At 39.4% G+C, this 19,310-nt stretch overlaps 2 protein-coding genes across 17 annotated transcripts in view; one reads left to right on the top strand and one right to left on the bottom strand.

Moving 5' to 3' along the window:
- ppfia1.S (protein tyrosine phosphatase, receptor type, f polypeptide (PTPRF), interacting protein (liprin), alpha 1 S homeolog) overlaps positions 1 to 19,310 on the bottom strand; it is a 93,126-nt gene that overhangs the window by 8,499 nt on the left and 65,317 nt on the right. For 11 of the 16 annotated variants that reach the window (XM_041591399.1, XM_041591397.1, XM_041591403.1 and 8 more), the window contains 7 exons: positions 18,810 to 18,836; positions 17,114 to 17,289; positions 16,908 to 17,005; positions 13,253 to 13,428; positions 13,068 to 13,136; positions 10,842 to 11,007; positions 9,134 to 9,204 (listed from right to left, as the gene is read on the bottom strand). In XM_041591399.1, coding sequence (XP_041447333.1) covers positions 9,146 to 9,204; positions 10,842 to 11,007; positions 13,068 to 13,136; positions 13,253 to 13,428; positions 16,908 to 17,005; positions 17,114 to 17,289; positions 18,810 to 18,836 — 771 coding nt within the window. In that variant the 3' untranslated portion in view covers positions 9,134 to 9,145. 16 annotated transcript variants of the gene reach the window in all.
- On the top strand, positions 1,862 to 4,330 carry LOC121393434 (serine/threonine-protein kinase mig-15-like). The gene is made up of 6 exons (XM_041561923.1): positions 1,862 to 1,876; positions 1,966 to 2,076; positions 2,192 to 2,282; positions 2,963 to 3,075; positions 3,585 to 3,639; positions 4,237 to 4,330. The coding sequence occupies exons 1-6, from the start codon at positions 1,862 to 1,864 to the stop codon at positions 4,320 to 4,322; spliced, it is 471 nt and encodes a 156-aa protein (XP_041417857.1). The 3' UTR covers positions 4,323 to 4,330.

Genomic DNA, 19,310 nt, shown 5'->3' with positions numbered 1-19,310 from the left:
TCATATATATTAATTTTCTTTATATTTGTCATTATTAAAGTCAGAAGTTGCATTTGAGCCCATTTTAGTATGTTGTATGCAGTTGCCTTACTTTCTTCCTTACTTAAATATTCTATTGTTCTTTTATCCAAAACAGGGACAAGAGAGTTCAACTCATTTCAAGGTAATGGATTGTATTTTATAATTACTTTTTATTGTGTATATGACTTATAAACACATTTTTAGTATGGCTATAGAGGAAGGTGACCCCACGGTCAGGCTGCTTCTTCTATAGTTGCATCACTTCTTTATAATTACTTTATATTATTTAATATTCTTTGGTCACTTTGCTTTTTTTTTTTGTTTTTAATAATATATTTTTTTAATATCTCTAGGAACCCAGAGGAACATTGGACCTGGGAAAACAGATTGGCGACGGCTCCTTTGGCCAAGTCTACAAGGTAAACTAAAGTATCTAACACAGAGATAGCAGATAAATAATAACAAATTGGTTGGTCGCCTATGAAATAATTATTAGGGTGGTGTAAATCTTGAGACAGTTTCTAAGACGGTTTGCAATTGGTCTTTTTTTAATTAAATATGGTGTTCTGCAGCTCAAAAGTTTAGAATTTCAGGAGCTATCTAGTTTTTATTTACTATAGCAACTATGTACCAGACTGGAAAATGAATAGAAATTATAGAGCATTGAGCAACAGATTTACATAAACCAGATAAATTTATAAACTGCAAGCTGGTATTGAGAAAAACAATTCATTGAAAAAAAATGATTGAAATAAAAAATAAAGATGAACAAAAACTTTGTGAAGAATAGGTCATTCTGTATCATGCTAAAATGTAACATAAAGGTAGACTTCCCCTAAAGCTTTGATTAATTCTGCTGTAAGCATGGCTACCTATAAACATCTTATAATAAGCTAGCCTGTTATTATAGGAAATTATCTAAAGATGGGAACTATAGAGGGATGGCTACTGAAAAAGGCAAGTTTCAAATGTTAACAAAATCCTTTTTTTTGCTTTTACAGGGACTCAATCTGAAAACCAACAATGTTGTGGCCATTAAATTGATGAACCCTTCTGAGGTAATATATCTTTTTCATTAAATTATGAGAAAACTCATCATTTTGCCTTTACTTAAGAAAGTGCACTGTATTTACAAGTGTTTCTATTTACCTAGGATACTCTGAAGGAAATCAAGAAGGAGATTAAGATCCACAAAAAAGCATCAAAGCATGAAAACATCGCCTCATTCTATGGAGCCTATCAGCAACCTGGCTCCACAATGATGCCTATAATGGTAAGACTATGTTTGTACAGATACATAGGGGCCGATTCATCAAGCTCGAGTGAAGGATTCGAAGTAAAAAAACTTCGAATTTCGAAGTATTTTTTGGGCTACTTCGACCTTCGACTACGACTTCGAATCGAAGGATTCGAAGTAAAAATCGTTCGACTATTCGACCATTCGATAGTCGAAGTACTGTCTCTTTAAAAAAAACTTCGACCCCCTAGTTTGGCAGCTAAAAGCTACCGAAGTCAATCTTAGCCTATGGGGAAGGTCCCCATAGGCTTGCCTAAGTTTTTTTGATTGAAGGATATTCCTTCGATCGTTGAATTAAAATCCTTCGAATCGTTCGATTCGAAGGATTTAATCGTTCGATCGAAGGAATAATCGTTCCATCGTACGATCGAATTTTCTGCGCTAAATCCTTCGACTTCGATATTCGAAGTCGAAGGATTTCAATTCCTAGTCGAATATCGAGGGTTAATTAACCCTCGATATTCGACCCTTGATGAATCGGCCCCATAGCGTTGACTACTCTTACCCATATATTGTTCAGCTAAAACTATTGGCTGGATGAGTATGAGGGAATATGTAGTACACCTGTTCTACTTTGTTTTTTACTAAACTCAATACTATGGGGAGCAAACAGGAACATGCTATTAATATTTGTCTTTTTCTTGCAGATTGAAATGGAATTTTGTGGAGGTGGGACACTCTCCCAACTGATAGACAACCCTTATAGTCAAGGTCTTCCCGAATCTTGCATCGCTTATGTATGTCGGGAAGTGTTAAAGGTAAGTCAGGCTCAACTTATTCAAGCATGTTCTAAGTATTTATTTATAATTTGTGTTAGAGAACATTGACAAATTGCTATTTTATTCTTGTTTTTTTGCTTTTTCTTTATTACAGGGTCTGTCACACCTCAACAAAAAGCACATAATGCACAGAGACATCAAGCCCCTCAATATTGCGCTAACCGAAGACGCCGGGATACGTTTAAGTAAGAAAAATTGATCTAATCTATGATAATTAAAGGATATTGTTTTTTTTATTAATCCATTGCAGATTTTTTAGTTTTGCCACCTGGCAGTATTTTAAACACCTTGCTTAAAATTATTCTTGATACCAATGATATTAATAGCATAGATAACAAACATTCCAATGGCATGCCGAAAATGGTGTCAATTCTGGCTCCAAAGGGTGATTATATATTTATAGAATTTTAGTTTCATATACAGCAATACCTGTATAGGATTCCATTGTAAAGACTGTTACTACAAAACTTTAACCAAAACTATGACACCCTTTGATCATGTCAAGCCATGGCCAGGCCAAATTCTAGCATTTAAAATATACATACCTATTAGAAATAAATATAAATATATATATATATAAATATATATATATATATATATATTTATATATATATATATATTTATATATATTATATATATATATATATATATATATATATATATATATATATATATATATATATATATATACATACATACATACATACATACACACACACACACATACATACACAGCACTTGCAAAACAGCAGCTGAATGACAACACCAAATAATTTTATAAATTGTTTTCTGTTTTTCACTTTGAGATCAGTATAATTACTTTACCGTTTCATTTTTTGATTAAATTTTTGTTGATGATTTTCAGTTGATTTTGGGCTTGCGCGAAAAGTGAAAAGATTTCGGGCTTGTAAAGAACTGCAGGGAACGCCACACTACATAGCGCCTGAAGTGTGGACATGCAGCTCACATAATTTCAAGGTAAGACTTCACCGTAACCAAGTATTTTTAAATGCGGTCAACTTCTGTATGCTTTACACCTTTCTGATTAAATAACATTAGTGTTTGACCACCACTGTCCCCATAGGCCTAAGAATAAATAAAACACACACAATAGTATCAGCTGTCCGTATCATGTATGCATGTGTGTGTATATATATATATATATATATATATATATATATATATATATATATATATATATATATATACATATACACATATATATATACATATATATACACAGCAGTTTGAAGCTAAAAAGAGATATATCTATGGTTTTCTTACGTCAAACAAGCCCTAACTAGCAATTTCTTCTTGAAACTATTACTTTTTACATCAATACATGAAAGTGTCAGCAGTGCTGATAATTTGTTGTCTTTTCCCCTCAATCATACTTAATAATTAACAGAGGTGTGATTTAAAACCTATAATAATATGTAACTGAAAAGTACATTCATCGAAATAATTGCCTTTCTTTTCATTTTCAGTGCGACATATGGGCTTTGGGAATTACTGCCATTGAGATGGCCCAAGCAAGATGTCGTGAGTATTTCCAAGTATTTTTTTGTATTGTTTTAGACTTGTTTGGGGCTTTCACCAAACACATATAGATATTAGTTGTATTTGTAATGTGTTGAATGAAAGAAGTAATGTTGCACATAAGCCCAGCTCTCCCCAACTCTGACGAAGTAAGAATGTAACATGAAGTTTAGGAACAAATTAGTGCAGCCCCGGACTGGCAATCTGTGGGTTCTGGCAAATGCCAGAGGGACTGCTATAAGGTGCCATAGAAAGTCAATATTTAGTGGGCTGGTGGGGGGCTGTTTTTAGGCGCTGAGTGGGCCTCTGTGTACCTGAAATGCCAGGGCCTATTTTGATTCTCAGTCCGGACCTGAATTAGTGCTATTACCAACCATGATTAATAATGAAATAAAGATATAATAGTTTGCTAGCTCTGTAGCATTTAGTTGGAACCCTGGGAATTATTTTTTAACAATGACTAAAGGGACCCAGGTTAAAAATCACTAGTGTATGATTCATGAGATTGTAGATTGTAAGGTTTGCTGGGCAGGCAGTAAATATTTTCAAAACTTATTTGGAACATCTGGAATTTGACTTGTATTTATTTATTCCCATTAGCACTACTCCATTTACAACGAGAAGCAGTTGGAGAACAAGTTGTTTTTGGAGATCCTCCAACTCTGAGTCGACCATACAGATGGTAAGCTAACCACATCCCATTTGACTTTAGTCATAATCTGAAGGAGTGATCCTGACCCCATTGCCACCCTGGGGAGGCTCCGCCCTGCCTTTCCCCATTCACCTTTTTAGCACCAGAGGGGGGTCCAGGAGGGTTCTCTTCCCTAGTGCAGAGAGTGCTCTAGCAGAGCCTAATTTCCACTTTGAAAACCAGACATTCTGCTCTTAAAGTTATAAGGAGCATCTTATATTATCTCTAAATCAACACACTTTTCTTTTTTTTCCAGGTCTAAAGCTTTTAATTCATTTATTGAGGTCTGTCTAACCAAGGATCCCAAAGACAGACCAACGGCTAAATTTCTGCTCCAAAACCATCCCTTCATAACAGATATACAGGATGAAATGCAAGCCATAGCAGAAATAAAGGACTTAGTCAGAAGACTGAATGTAGCTAGAGATTGGCAAGGTATGCTATGGGTAATGCTATGGGCATTTTATCTGTAAAGGTAGTAAAGGACATGGATAGATTAAGGTTTTGTTAGTATAGACATAAGGATTATTACCAAATCAGGCATAATCAAACATAGAAAAATACATTCCTAAATTTTATTTTATTTCCTTTGCAGAAGATAAAACTGTAATACAATCTGTAAAGAAAATATCTGAGACAAAAGAAGAAATGCCCAGTGATGTTGTTGTGTCACTGGACACAAAAATAGAAGAAACAGCAGAGAATGCTGAAGATGTAGATCTAGCCTCAAAAACAGCAGTAGACATGTCTAATGCTGCTGTAGAAGAAATGCCCAGTGATGATATTGTGTCACTGGATACAAAAATGGAAAAAACAGCAGAAAATGCTGAAGAAGCTGCTGCAGAAGTTCAGGTGGATGAACCAGCCAGTGAAGAAGTCGTGGAGGCATTTTCACCACAAGATGTCGGCTCAACCGACATTGAGAAGAAACAGGACACCATATGTCATACTGACATAGGTGAATCTGAGAAGGTAGTTGAAGCCACAACTACACTTAAGGAGGATGAACCAGCCAGTGAAGAATTTGTGGAGGCATTTTCACCACAAGATGTCGGCTCAACCGACATCGAGAAAATACAGGACACCATATGTCATACTGACATAGGTGAAACTGAAAAGGAAGTTGAAGCCTCAGCTATAATTAAGGAGGACCCACTTCAGTCTAGTGAGGGAGCCCCAGAACCGTCAGTAACTCAACAAGAGGAAGTCGGCGCAACGGACATTGAGAAGAAAGAGGACACCATTTGCCATATTGATATAGGTGCATCTGAGAAGGCTCAACACGTTGAAACCTCAACTGCACCTAAGGAGGACACACTTCATTCTAGTGAAGGAGCTCCAGAACTGTCTGTTGTTCAGGAGTTGTCTCCACAAGAGGAAGTCGGCTCAACCGACACGGAGAAGAAACAGACCACCATGGATGATATGGGTGATTCTGTGGAGGCTCCACATGCCCCACTTCAGTCCAGCGAAGAAGCCCCAGTATTAGAAGAAAATACTGGAGAAAAAGCTAGTGGCTTTATTGGCTTAGTTATTTTATTGTTATTATTGTTACTTGTACTTTTTTTTTTATACAAGGAGGTGAGGCTTCTATAGAAGCACAAATCTTTAGCTTTACATAGCTTTAATCATTTTTTAAATGTTTTTATATGGACTTTGCACAATTAACAAAAGAGGAGGAAGTAGGCACATCTTATTTGCTGCAAAATTAAGAAGATATAAGACTGCAGCTTAATTTCTTTGTAAAATGTTTTTCTACATTGAGATGTAAACAAAAGAGGAGGAAGGAGGCATATTTAATTCAGAAGATGGAATACTGCATCTTCATTATTTGTACAATGTTTTTCTACATTGAGATGTAAACAAAAGAGGAGGAAGGAGGCACATTTCATTCAGAAGATGGACCACTGCATCTTCATTTCTTGCGAATGTTTTTCGGTATTGGGATATAAGCAAAAGAGGAGGAAGGAGGCACATTTCATTCAGAAGATGGACCACTGCATCTTCATTTCTTGCAAATGTTTTTCGGGATTGGGATATAAGCAAAAGAGGAGGAAGGAGGCACATTTCATTCAGAAGATGGAATACAGCATCTTCATTTCTTGCGAATGTTTTTCGGGATTGGGATATAAGCAAAAGAGGAGGAAGGAGGCACATTTCATTCAGAAGATGGAATACAGCATCTTCATTTCTTGCGAATGTTTTTTGGGATTTGGATATAAGCAAAAGAGGAGGAAGGAGGTACATTTCATTCAGAAAATGGACCACTGCATCTTCATTTCTTGCGAATGTTTTTCGGCACATTTCATTCAGGTGAAGGAAGACTGCACCTTTGTTTTCCCCCCTGGATATTTGGTTTAACATCAGTAGAAACATGAAAGGATAGGAATGGCAGGCACACATATCATTTAGGCTCCTTGCCCTTTATTTCATGCAAAAAATTGATCCAGGGACTAGTCCGATTGCCATTTTGGAGTCAGGAAGGAATTTTTCCCCCTCTGAGGCAAATTGGAGAGGCTTCAGATGGGGTTTTTGCCTTCCTCTGGATCAACTGGCAGTAGGCAGGCTGTATGTTAAGATCTTAAAATTTATTTTTTTAACCTAACTTAGTATATTACTATATTACTAAGTTTGACTTAGTCAAGTTGTATTTTTTGTCAGGAATTCCTGACAAAGGCTGGGATCACACCCCCCCAAAATGTTAAATTCACTACACAAGTCAAACTATTAAACCAAATATCAAGGGAACAGCAGAATAATACAGAAACCGTGCATATGGACAGACCAGACATGGAAGAGGAAGGATCAGAGGGGGGACATAGAAGGGGAGACACAAGCATAGAACAGGCTAGACCAATCCTAGGGAAAAGTGAGAATAGGATAAACCAAAGGAGAGCGAGACGGACCACAGCAGCATGGAGCAGATATGGACCACAGGGCAATGGAGTGAACATAGAATGGGAGGCATGAGCATGGAACATCAGGAATGAGCAAACATGGAAGAGGACAAACCTTTGTTAAATATAGTCATAAAAGTTGAACAATGTGTATAATATGTAAATAAAAATAATATTACAATTAATAATAATGAATGCAGTCTATTTTTTATATTTCATATTTTGTCTAAAGAGGAGGGGTAGATTTATGCACAAATAATTAATGGTTTATTACACTGATATGGGTGAGTGCAGCTCCCACTATTCCAAAGTCTACCAAGTGATCCCCACAGGCTCCAGTAAAAAGAGCAACCCAAATCTCTTAAAGGGCAGTATACAGTAATTCCTTGTTCAACAAGAATTCAAAATGTTCATCTAGATGATTTACAAATTATCATTTTGGAAAGACTGATTCCATAGGCAGAGGGTGATTTTTTGTTTGGAGAGGCTAAATTTGACCATATACTGACTAACTTAAAGAGAACCGGTCACCCTGAATTTCTTTTACCCCACCAGAGGGGTGGGCTAATACAGCAGGCACGCCAGGTTAAACAGTAAGGTTTTTTTTCAAAATATTATTGTGTATTGGAGACAGTGGGTCCTGGCACATTAAACTCAGTGGGAGACAGTGGGTCCTGGCACATTATACTCAGTGGGAGACAGTGGGTCCTGGCACATTACACTCAGTGGGAGACAGGGGGTCCTGGCACATTATACTCAGTGGGCCCTGGCACATTATACTCAGTGGGAGACAGTGGGTCCTGGCACATTATACACAGTGGGAGACAGTGGGTCGGAGACAGTGGGTCCTGGCACATTATACTCAGTGGGAGACAGTGGGTCCTGGCACATTATACACAGTGGGAGAGAGTGGGTCCTGGCACATTATACACAGTGGGAGACAGTGGGTCGGAGACAGTGGGTCCTGGCACATTATACACAGTGGGAGACAGTGGGTCGGAGACAGTGGGTCCTGGCACATAATACTCAGTGGGAGACAGTGGGTCCTGGCACATTATACTCAGTGGGAGACAGTGGGTCCTGGCACATTATACACAGTGGGAGACAGTGGGTCCTGGCACATTATACTCAGTGGGAGACAGTGGGTCCTGGCACATTATACTCAGTGGGAGACAGTGGGTCCTGGCACATTATACTCAGTGGGAGACAGTGGGTCCTGGCACATTATACTCAATGGGAGACAGTGGGTCCTGCCTCAGGGCTGGAGAGGCCCTTGAAGAGGAAGAAGAAGATGACAATTTAAAAAATAATTTAAAAAAAAACCGAATGCTAAGAGCAGGGCATTCAATAACATGCTAAAAGTTAACATAAAGGTTAACTACCCCTTTAATCATGATTAATACACACAAACAGCCACTTGAAATACAATTAACACCCAAAATATCTGACTTTCTATAAATAAAAAACAAAGAAACCTGTTGGGCTATACTACACATACAAGGGCACATATAGTCATTGTCATTGGCCTATGTTGAGCTACATGGAGTGGATATCAGTGTGGAAACAAGAAAGGATGCATTTTACATACGCATAAGGGCTGAATAACCTTAGGATTTTTTTTTCATAAATCAGACAAATGCTGCTTTCAATAGCCATTACATTTTCAAATAACTAAAAACCTCTGTAAAGTTGGAATTGGGAAAGTCGCTTATAACTGGATGTGGTTTTATGGTTTCATTATGCACAGCACAGTTTTCGATACAGGTTTCCATTAAAAAAAATGAAGTTGAATTGGAGAAAACAAGCTTTCCTCAATGGATTTCAGCTACAGAGAAGAAGTTTGGTGCCATGAATGATTCAGCATGTGATTGGACTGTACAGAGACAGGGCAGCAGAAGCGGTCACTTACCAATAGACATCGTTAGCAGGAATATGTCCTAACCGTGGCGGAATCCAGTCTTTGTATTCCAGACCCATTGCCTATCAACAACCACAGGAGACATGCAGAACACGGCATGCAATTAGTCATCGGTTATTAGCTGCACAATTCCAAGCTATTAAACACACAAGAGTGGGCAGCACTGCTGCTGAATGGGAGTCTAAGGCTTTCTTAATATAGAAGATATATAAACAATAGTAGTGTTTCTGAAGCAAACACATCAGTTTTACCAGTGCAGGGAAACACTGCATTATATTTTCATTAATTTAAAACACTTCCATTTTTTGGTGTTACTGTTCTTTTAAGGCAGAGAGCAGGGACTTGATTGGATAAGCTTTAACTGTCCTACCATGCACTACATTGAAGTATACAGTAATTTATAGGAGAACCAAGCCCTAAAAATATGGTCAAAAATTAAATTTTATACATTGAAGTTATTGCACCAGATTAAAGGCTCAGCATCTCTCTAGTACTAATGATCCAGGCCTTCAAAGTTGTCACAGCCTCTCCCCATCTTAAATATTGTTAGAAGTGTCAGTGGCACCGCACATGCTCAGTGTGCTCTGGGCTGCAATTGAGAAGCGAAGCTTAGGGGCCATTGCAAATGATCAAACTGACAATACGATTTTCCCTGTCATACAAACTGCTGCTACAGGGCGAATTCATAATCGTGATTCTTTCTGAGCTATAATAATCTGAATTATTTACTAATCAGCCTTGTTTTGTGACCTTTGCATTGTATCCATACTGTGTATTGTGAGTGGTTCCCTAAGCACTAGGGCTGTACCAAATACAGGATTCGGTTCGGTATTCAGGCAGGATTCGGCCATTTTCAGCAGGATTCGGATTCAGCCGAATCCTTCAAATCATGTGATTTTCGTCACAAAACAAGGAAGTAAAAAATGTTTGTACTGCGCACATCCTTCGCGCCTTTCTTTTTCCCTCACAGATTTGCATATGCAAATTAGGGATTTGGTTTGGTATTCTTTCAAATCTTTCACAAAGGATTCAGTGCATCCCTACTAAGCTCAGTAAGTGACAGCAGCACAGAGCATGTACAGTGAATCAGCAGAAAAAAAGATGGGGAGCTACAGGGGCATCTTTGGGGGCACAGATCGTACCTGCTTAAGGACTGGTACAGAAGCGCAAAACATAATGTGCAGCATTTCTGCCTACTTTTTTTTTTTCAGTTAACCTTTAGTTCTCCTTTAAATAACAGGATCTATGCATACACAGCAAGGTGTCCTCTATAGGAAATGTTAGTTATCATTCATGGTTATGTGTATAATATTATATGTACATTATAGCTGATCTGAACATAGAAATGTTACTGGTTCTTTAAGAAACAAAGAAACGTACAAAATAAAATACCAAGTGCGATGAAATGCCAAAACTTGACTTGAGAGATTGCTCAGGTCCATCTAGTTTGTGTTTATATGAGGATCAGAGATCTAAGACCAAGCTAAACCACCTGTTCAAATGCCTGTGTTTTCCAATCATCACTTTCTGCTCACATGCATTAAATATTGTATTGAAAAAAAGAGGTTAAACACACACAGTCTGGACACTAGGTCAACAGACATATTTAGCTCGAGCAGGCAAATCATCCACATGGCTATTCATAACCGCATGCACCAGGACACGCATAAGGGTTATGCCAGGGAGACTTGGGACTTACCGTCCATCTGCATTTTCTTTGGCTGCATATAAGGTGAAGACATTGAGGAGTTGACTCTGAAGTTGGCAGGGAGAGTCTCTGCAGAGCCAGCGCTTAAACCTCGAACATCCTTTGGTCGAAATTTCTTTCTCCATGACGGCGCCCGTCTAAAGCTTTTATCATCATCCTAAAAGATGGACAGGAAACCGGTAAACTATATCACTAACGATAAGGTAAACTATGTACAAATATAATAATAATATAGCCTACAGAAGAAGACAGTGTTGCAATAATCCCCCCCAACACAACTGTGACTTCTAAAGTGCGCTCATGGGATTTAAAGGAAAAGTAATACCAAAAATTGAAAGTGTTTTAAATGAATGACAATATAATGTACTGTTGCCCTGTACAGGTAAAATTGGTGTGTTTGCTTAATAAACACTACTATAGTTTAAATAAACAAGCTGCTGTATAGCCATGGGGGCAGCCATTCAAGCACAGGATACACAGTAGATAACAGATAAATTCTGATAATCCTTTTGTATACTACAGAGCTTATCTGTTATCGGCTGTGTATCCTGTGCCTTTTCTCCTTTTTCAGCTTTGAATAGCCATGGCTACACAGCAGTTTCTTTATATAAACTATAGTAGTACTTATCTGTTATCTACTGTTTATCCTGTGCTTGAATGGCTGCCCTCATGGCTACACAGCAGCTTGTTTATATAAACTATAGTAGTGTTTCTAAAGCAAACACACCAGTTTTACCATTGCAGGGCAACAGTACATTACACTGTCATTCCTTTAAAACAATTTCATTTTCTGGTGTAACTGTTCCTTTTGACCGATTCCAGTTCTTACGATGAATATAAATGAGCTGGAGAGAGTGCAGAGACATGCCTAACTAAACTGGTTAGATGGATGGAACATTATGAGGGGAGACTTTCACAGTTGGAGTTGTTTTCACTGGCAAGGGGACATGATTACACTTTACAAGTACATTAGAGGACATTATAGACAAATAGCAGGGGACCTTTTTACCCATAAAGAGGATCACTGCACCAGAGGCCACCCCTTCAGACTACATACAAAGAAGCAGAGCAGGTGGTACTTCACAGTGAGGACAGCGAGGTTGTGGAATGCACTGCCGGATGATGTTGTGATGGCTGATTCTGTTAATGCCTTTAAAGGAAAACTATACCCCCCAAACAATGTAGGTCTCTATAAAAAGATATTGCATAAAACAGCTCATATGTAAAACCCTGCTTCATGTAAATAAACCATTTTCATAATAATATACTTTTCTAGTAGTATGTGCCATTGGGTAATCATAAATAGAAAATTTCCATTTTAAAAAATAAGGGCCGCCCCCTGGGATCGTAGGATTCACTGTACTCACAAACATACCAACAAACCATACATGTTAGGCCACATGAGCCAATTAACAGACAGAGTTGTGTCTTTTGCTTCAACACTTCTTCCTCTTACAGTTACAGTTGTAGTATTTCTGGTCAGGTGATCTCTGAGGCAGCACACAGACCATCACGAAATGGTGGCTCGAGGCAAGAGATGTAAAAGGGCAATATTTACTTAAATATATATTCCAGTTTGGTAAGATTCTTTAATATTTCACTTAATATGATATGAACCATCTTTTGCTTAAGTGTTCATTTTGGGGGTATAGTTTTCCTTTAAGAGTGACTTGAATGATTTCTTGGACAAGCATAATATCCAAGGCTATTGTGATACAGGTATGGGACCTGATATCCAGAATGCTTGGGACCTGGGGTCTTCCGGATAACAGATCTTTCCGTAATTTGGAAGTTCATACCTTAAGTCTACTAGAAAATCATGTAAACATTAAATAAACCCAATAGGCTGGTTTTGCATCCAATAAGGATTAATTATATCTTAGTTGGGATCAAGTACAAGCTACTGTTTTATTATTATTATAGAGAAAAATGAAATATTTTTTTAAAATTTGGATTATTTTGATAAAATTGAGTAAAATAGGAGATGGTCATTACATAATTCAGATCTTTCTGGATAACGAAACCGATTCATGTAATAAAATCTACAATTAGTATAGATATGGGTATATAGAGTTTATGCGAGTGTATGGATGGGTCGGTGCGAGTGTATGTATGGACGCTGGGTTTCATTTGGAGGGGTTGAACTTGATGGGCTTTGGTCTTTTTTTCAAACCGATTTAATTATGTAACTATGACAGGACATAAGTGGAACCATACATCGTCAAATCTTCTATCTGTCCCTCTGATGAGAAGGTTGTTGAACTCCCGCTCCAACATTGCACGTGCCTGAAATGAAAGACACAGAGATGGTTATATATTGCCTTGGCCAATTCATGTAAAGGAACGGTAATTGCTCCCCCAGCCTCGGCCTTCATGCAACTCCTTGTGAGAAACATATTTACCGATGTGTTCTGGGTGGGGATCTGTAATAACAAAGCCAGCGTATTGTGGTCGAATGTCTCATCTAAGGCAACCAGAGCACCATGAACCCCACTTTCCAGAAGGTTATTTGCATATTCTTTCAGGCCAATGGATTCCAGCCAATTGATCAGCCGTTCATTGCTCCAGACGAGCACATCTGTAGGAGAAAGAGGAAAGATTGAGCAAGTGCTTCTCAGAAAATTAAAACGCACAGACCCTATGGGGGTAAGGCACTATCGGAAGACAAACATGGGAGGGGTAGAATTTGATTATGCATTTATACCTAGTTAGCATATTGTCAGGGTGTGGGTATTAAAGGGCATGTAAAGGCAAAAAAATAAAATCCCATTTTTACTTTAATTAAAAAGAAATCTATCTCCAATATACTTTAATTAAAAAATGTTTACCATTTGTATAATAAACCTGACTGTATGGAATGAAATTCCCCCTTCGTTTTACTTGCTATGACTGCTAACTGCTCTGCAGGGAAACAATCATACTTTCAAGCGAGGGGGGGGGGGTTTGGTACTCGAGAAACTTTTTTTGTTTCCCTGTAGAGCAGCCGGCGACTGTGTAGAGATTTGTATCCGCAGACCCAGTGCAGTCTGTGTATTCTGATTATTAATCAGTCTTGCTGATTAGATATTATTTGACTTGTGCGGCTTTGATAATTTATGATGATCCCTAAGCTTAACCTTACAACTGAAGCCCAGAACACACAGAGCGTGTGCACAGTCTTGGTCTTGCAAAGATATTTAACAAAGTTACAAGATGACAGCCCCCTGCGGCCAACTTTGAAAACATAAATTATTTTTTTAATTAGGCTTCTGGTGCAGTAAGTTCACGTTTATATTTATTGTACAAAATACAGCATTTCTAGCTTTTATTCAATTTTAGACTTTACTTCCCCTTTAAAGGAGAAGGAAAGCTACGGAGGCATTTTATTGCCAATAGATTAGCTGCAATAGTGCAAGCTAGAATGCTATATTTATTCTGTACAATATTTTCCCATACCTGAGTAAAAAGCTCTAGAAACTCTCTGTTTGTTTAGGATAGGAGCTGCAGTATTAACATGGTGTGACATCACTTCCTGCCTGAGTCTCTCCCTGCTCTGGGCTCAGATTACAGTAGAGAAGGGAGGGGTGGGGGAGAGGAGCAAACTGAGCATGCTTTTGCCCAGGGCAATGAAGTTTAAGCTGAAGGCAAGAAGTCTGATACAGAAGCCCATGTGTACACAATAGAAGGAAAGAAATGCAGTGTTTCTTTTGACAGGGGACTCAGAGCAGCATTACTTTGGGGGTTTACTGGTATATTTAGATGGACCTTTCTGATAAGGCTTACTTGGTTTTAACCTTTCCTTCTCCTTTAAGTATCATAATTGCAGTAAGTTCATGTTTTTGTTTATTGTACAAAATACAGCATTTCTAGCCTTATTCAATTTTAGACTTTACTTCCCCTTTAAGTATCATAATACAGTTACAGTCACAACCAAGCAATGTTGGTCCGACTTTCTATTTTCAGGGTGTGTGCCTTTAAAAATCCCACTGCATTCCATTATGTTTGTCCCATCTGACCACACTGATACTGGATCACTCTCATGCTCCAGATGTGCCCACCATACAAGCCATTGTTATGCAGAGTAAAGGGACGCACCTTCCAACTTTTATATAGTTCAGTTTTGTGTGTAATTTGGTTTATTTGTGTAAATTACACAGGGATTAAGTAAATATTATGAGCCTGTTCAACATTTCTATGGGTAGTTGACCCTGCCTTTGCTGCTATAATAGTCTCTACTCGTCTGGCAAGGTTCTAACTAGATCTGGAAACATTCTCGGGGAGATTCAGTAACATTCAGCAACAAGAGCAATAGTCATGCCGGGCACTGATCTTGGGGGATCAGGCCTAGTTCATAGTTGGCATTGTAATTCATTCCACAAGGGTTTAGTTGGGCTGAGGTCAGGCCAGTAAAGTTCTTCCACTGTCATCTGAGCAAATGCATTCACTATTGATCTGGATTGTGCATGGGGGCATTATAGTGCTGAAATGGGAAAGAGTCTTTCTCAAACTGATGCCACACAGTAACAAGCCTGACATTTTCAGGAATTTACCCTGTAGCCATAACTTTTGTTTCAAAGGAACCAGGGTCCCCACTCCATGCAGAACATGGACCACTATTTATCTTCCTCCAACCTTCATTATAAGGCATTTTGCGTTGTCCTGGAATCCTTCCTAACTTTTCATCTAATTACCATTACTACCACTACTAGTTACAACGGATAACCATTTTGCTAGGAGAATGCCATTGGACTCTTCCCGTTTGGCTGCCCAATCCCCCAACTGTATCATGACTTAACCCTTGGACACCAACTATGGCTTTTGATAATGAAACTAGAAAACAATAAGTGGCCTATCTAAGTTGACCTTTTGTGGCAGACTAAAGCCTAATAAAGAAGTGGCTAGAAATATTGTATATTATGTTTTGGGTTTCTGTACCAGCCCAAGGCAACCACAGCCCTTTAGCAGTAAAGATCTGTGTCTCCAAAGATGCCCCAGTAGCTCCCCATCTTCTTTTCTGCTGATTCACTGCACATGCTCTGTGCTGCTGTCACTTACTGAGCTTAGGGACCCACTCACAATATACAGTACACATAGAATAGAAATGTCACAATATAAGGCCGATTAGTAATTAATACAGATAATTACTACATGGCAGCACAGAAACCAGTGCAATAAGCATCAGAATTTAAAGGAGACATTTTGTGTAAAAAAAAAAAAAAAAAAGAATGTACCAGTGCATTATACTCATTTAGATATAGAAGAATTGACCTTAAAAAAGTAGCGTTTCAGGCTGATTTATTGAACATTTCTGCAAAAAGTCTGATAATCCCTCCCTTCCCTTTCACTTCCTGCTCCCTGAATTCCCAGGCTGTGCAGGGGAGCTGGCGGCACTCAGCTCATTGCACTGTAGGACAGGAACCAATCAGCAGCTAGCAGGACCTGATAGGGAACTGAAGCCTGTCTGTGCTTGTGTGACTGCAGGGCTGTTATTGGCTGTCCCCCTCCTACTGTGCTTCTGGCAGAGACTGTTAGGACACGCCCACCCCTCATTTAAAACACAGACAGGGACCAGAGAACATCTATAGGAGCTCCAATAAAGGGGCGATTTTTTTTTTTTTAGACAATATTAATTTTTGTACCATGTAAAAGCAACACCATAAATAACTTATAATTGCCTACACAATTAAGGTTTTTTCATTTATCCTATATGTCTCCTTTAATAATCAGCCCTGTAGCATCATCTTATATTACAGACCAACCTCATTTTCTGCTGGATAATTAGTGACGAGCCCTAAGCTTAGCTTCTCAACAGCTGCTCAGAGCCCACTGAGCATGTGAGTGTCACAGACACTTTCCAAGATGGTGACCCCCTGTGACAAGTTTGAAGTCCTGGATCATTGACAAGCGGAAACTTTAGGCTGGTGCAATAAGTTCCGTATATAAAATCTGGCATTTTTAGCCATATTAATTTTTTAGGGTTTAGTTATTTAAAAATTCCATGCAGGTGGGTGCTGACCTGGACACAAGCAAGCATGACGCACTGCATGTACAAGAGAACAGGAGGTGGGGCAAAGATACCTTTAATCTCGTTCTGGCATTCCTCTCGTTTGCGTTCAAGCTCCTTCCGGTCATAGTTTAGCCTTCGCAAGCTCATGATTCCACATTGGAAACTGTTCCTGAATGGTGACACAAAACCCTACAGTGTTATATTAGGAACATACAAAAAGATGGCATTTCAAGATATAAAGAAAAAAAAAATCTAATGCTACCGATGAACCCTCTACCTGTGAAAGCTATCCACCATTTTTAGCTGCCCCCTGAGATCCTTCTTAGTCAAGTGATCCAGCATTCTGGCATCAACAAGGCACTCCATGAAATAGCTGCGGTACTGAGGCAACCCCAAGCTGGGCAGCCACTCGTTTCCAATCCACTCGTGGTTCATGTCGCCATAGGCCAAGGTCTAGGATGGGAAAGAATAGTATTAACCATACAGTTAGGAAGCCAATGACAGGTACTAATCCAGGTGGCATGTCTGGCTCCACCAAATCAATGCTACATTGTTCTCTCTGTAACAAGAATGTTCTTGGCACGTTTGTATCTCATTCATAAAGAATGCCCAATATATATCAGGGATGCCAATTCTACAGATCTACAGGACTGCTGGGTGTAAAAGTTTACAAAATCTGATTGGCAGCAATTGAGAAATACCAGCAACAAACTTCTAAGTAATGGGGAGAGGTCTAATTCTTTAAGGGATTCTGTCATGATTTTTATTATGATGTAGTATTTATTTCTAAATCACACTGTTTACGCTGCAGATAATTCACTCTACAATATAAAATTTCATTCCTGAACCAGCAAGTGGTTATTATTTGCAATATTGGTGTGTAGGCGCCATCTCAGGTCATTTTGCCTGGTCAGGCTGGAACTAGAAGATGGGTCTTCCTGAGATCTGACGCGCTAAGAGGAAGCGCATGCGAGGAGACGGATGCAGCAAATACAAGGTAAGTGATAGAAATGTCGGACCTTGTCACTGTGTGCATCTGACACGACACTATCGGATGAAGACGCAACGGGAAGCGTTCGCATCAGACAGCGACAAGTTATGACATTCCTATTACTTACCTTATATTTGCCGCATCCATCTCCTCGCATGCGCTTCCTTTCAGCAATAGAAAATAGTATCTTCATCGGTAGTATTTGTCTTTCCTAATCCCTGTACTGCTGGTCCTGACTACATGAACCATTGAAACAATTTGGAGGGGGTGCTGACTAATGATCTAAAGACCTGACAGTTGCTAATGAATGCATTTCGGAAGGCTGGTTAGAAACAAAATTGTTTGATGCAAAATACCAGGGGGCCTGTGAGTGGTTCAAACCCTGGTGGTGATGGGGAGGCTGAGAGGGGTATTTTGGTAAAAATGGTGATCCAAACCATAAAGGCCCTGGTCAGCGGCGTAACTAAATGTTAGTGGGCCCAACAGCAAATTTATTTTAGGGCCCCAAAATATTCAGAAGTTGTTTTACCAATTTATATTGAAATTGCTCATTAAGTAGGGCCTCATGGGGTCCCCTATACCTCCTGGGCCCCCTGCAGCCGCAGGGTCAGTTTCCTCTGTAGCTTCGCCACTGGCCCTGGTTTCATGCACCATTGGGGCAGAGACACACGTGGAGATTCGGGGAATATAGTTGCCCAGCAACAAATCTTCGGCGACTAATCTCCCCGCAATGCCTTCCTTTCGGCTACAATCAAAATCTCCGGTGGGATGGCACTTCGTTTTCCTAAGTTGCCTAAAGTTTCCTCGTGGGGCAACTTCGGAAAACGAAGTTCTCCGAAGATTCTACCCAGCGGGAAAGCAGTTCAGGGAGATTAGAAGAGGCGATTTGTCGCCTGGCGACAATCCCCCCAGAATCTCCACGCGTGTCTCTGCCCTTAAAAGGAATGCAAGTGAAAGAATATATTAGTGAAAAAGCTCCAACCTGAGCCCAGCTTCCCTCCTCATCGTCCTGGTGTTAGGTGTGTTAGGAAAGCAAAAGAACAAAGGTTAGTCAGTGTTAATGGTCGCAGGGTCACTCCATGCAGTGCACATGCAAGGCGCACACACACACAGCAAACTCAAGAACCTCAATGACAGCACTGGGAGATCAGGGGCCGACCCCAACTCAGATGTTTGCAGACTGAACCCAACTGATTGGGCTGCAAAGGTTCTCTCATGGAGGTTAACCAATTTCTAATCATTTAACCACTTCAGTGCCAAAGGCATTGCTGCCAAGGAGGCTTACCTTTCCGCTTAAAGGTATACCACCACTCAACCTTTTATACGCTATCACATGGGTTACATATTATTGCCCTCATCCCAGGTGAAGACATGGGCTGCCAAAAAGGGAGTCTGAACAGGTTGTTAGATAGAATGTACAGCTCTGGCATGGATGGGTAACATAATAGCCAGAACACTACTTCCTGCTTTGCAGCTCTCTTGG

Source organism: Xenopus laevis, chromosome 4S (assembly GCF_017654675.1).
Source record: "Xenopus laevis strain J_2021 chromosome 4S, Xenopus_laevis_v10.1, whole genome shotgun sequence".
Classification (NCBI taxonomy): Eukaryota; Metazoa; Chordata; class Amphibia; order Anura; family Pipidae; genus Xenopus; species Xenopus laevis.
This window is presented reverse-complemented; position numbering and strand designations above follow the sequence as displayed.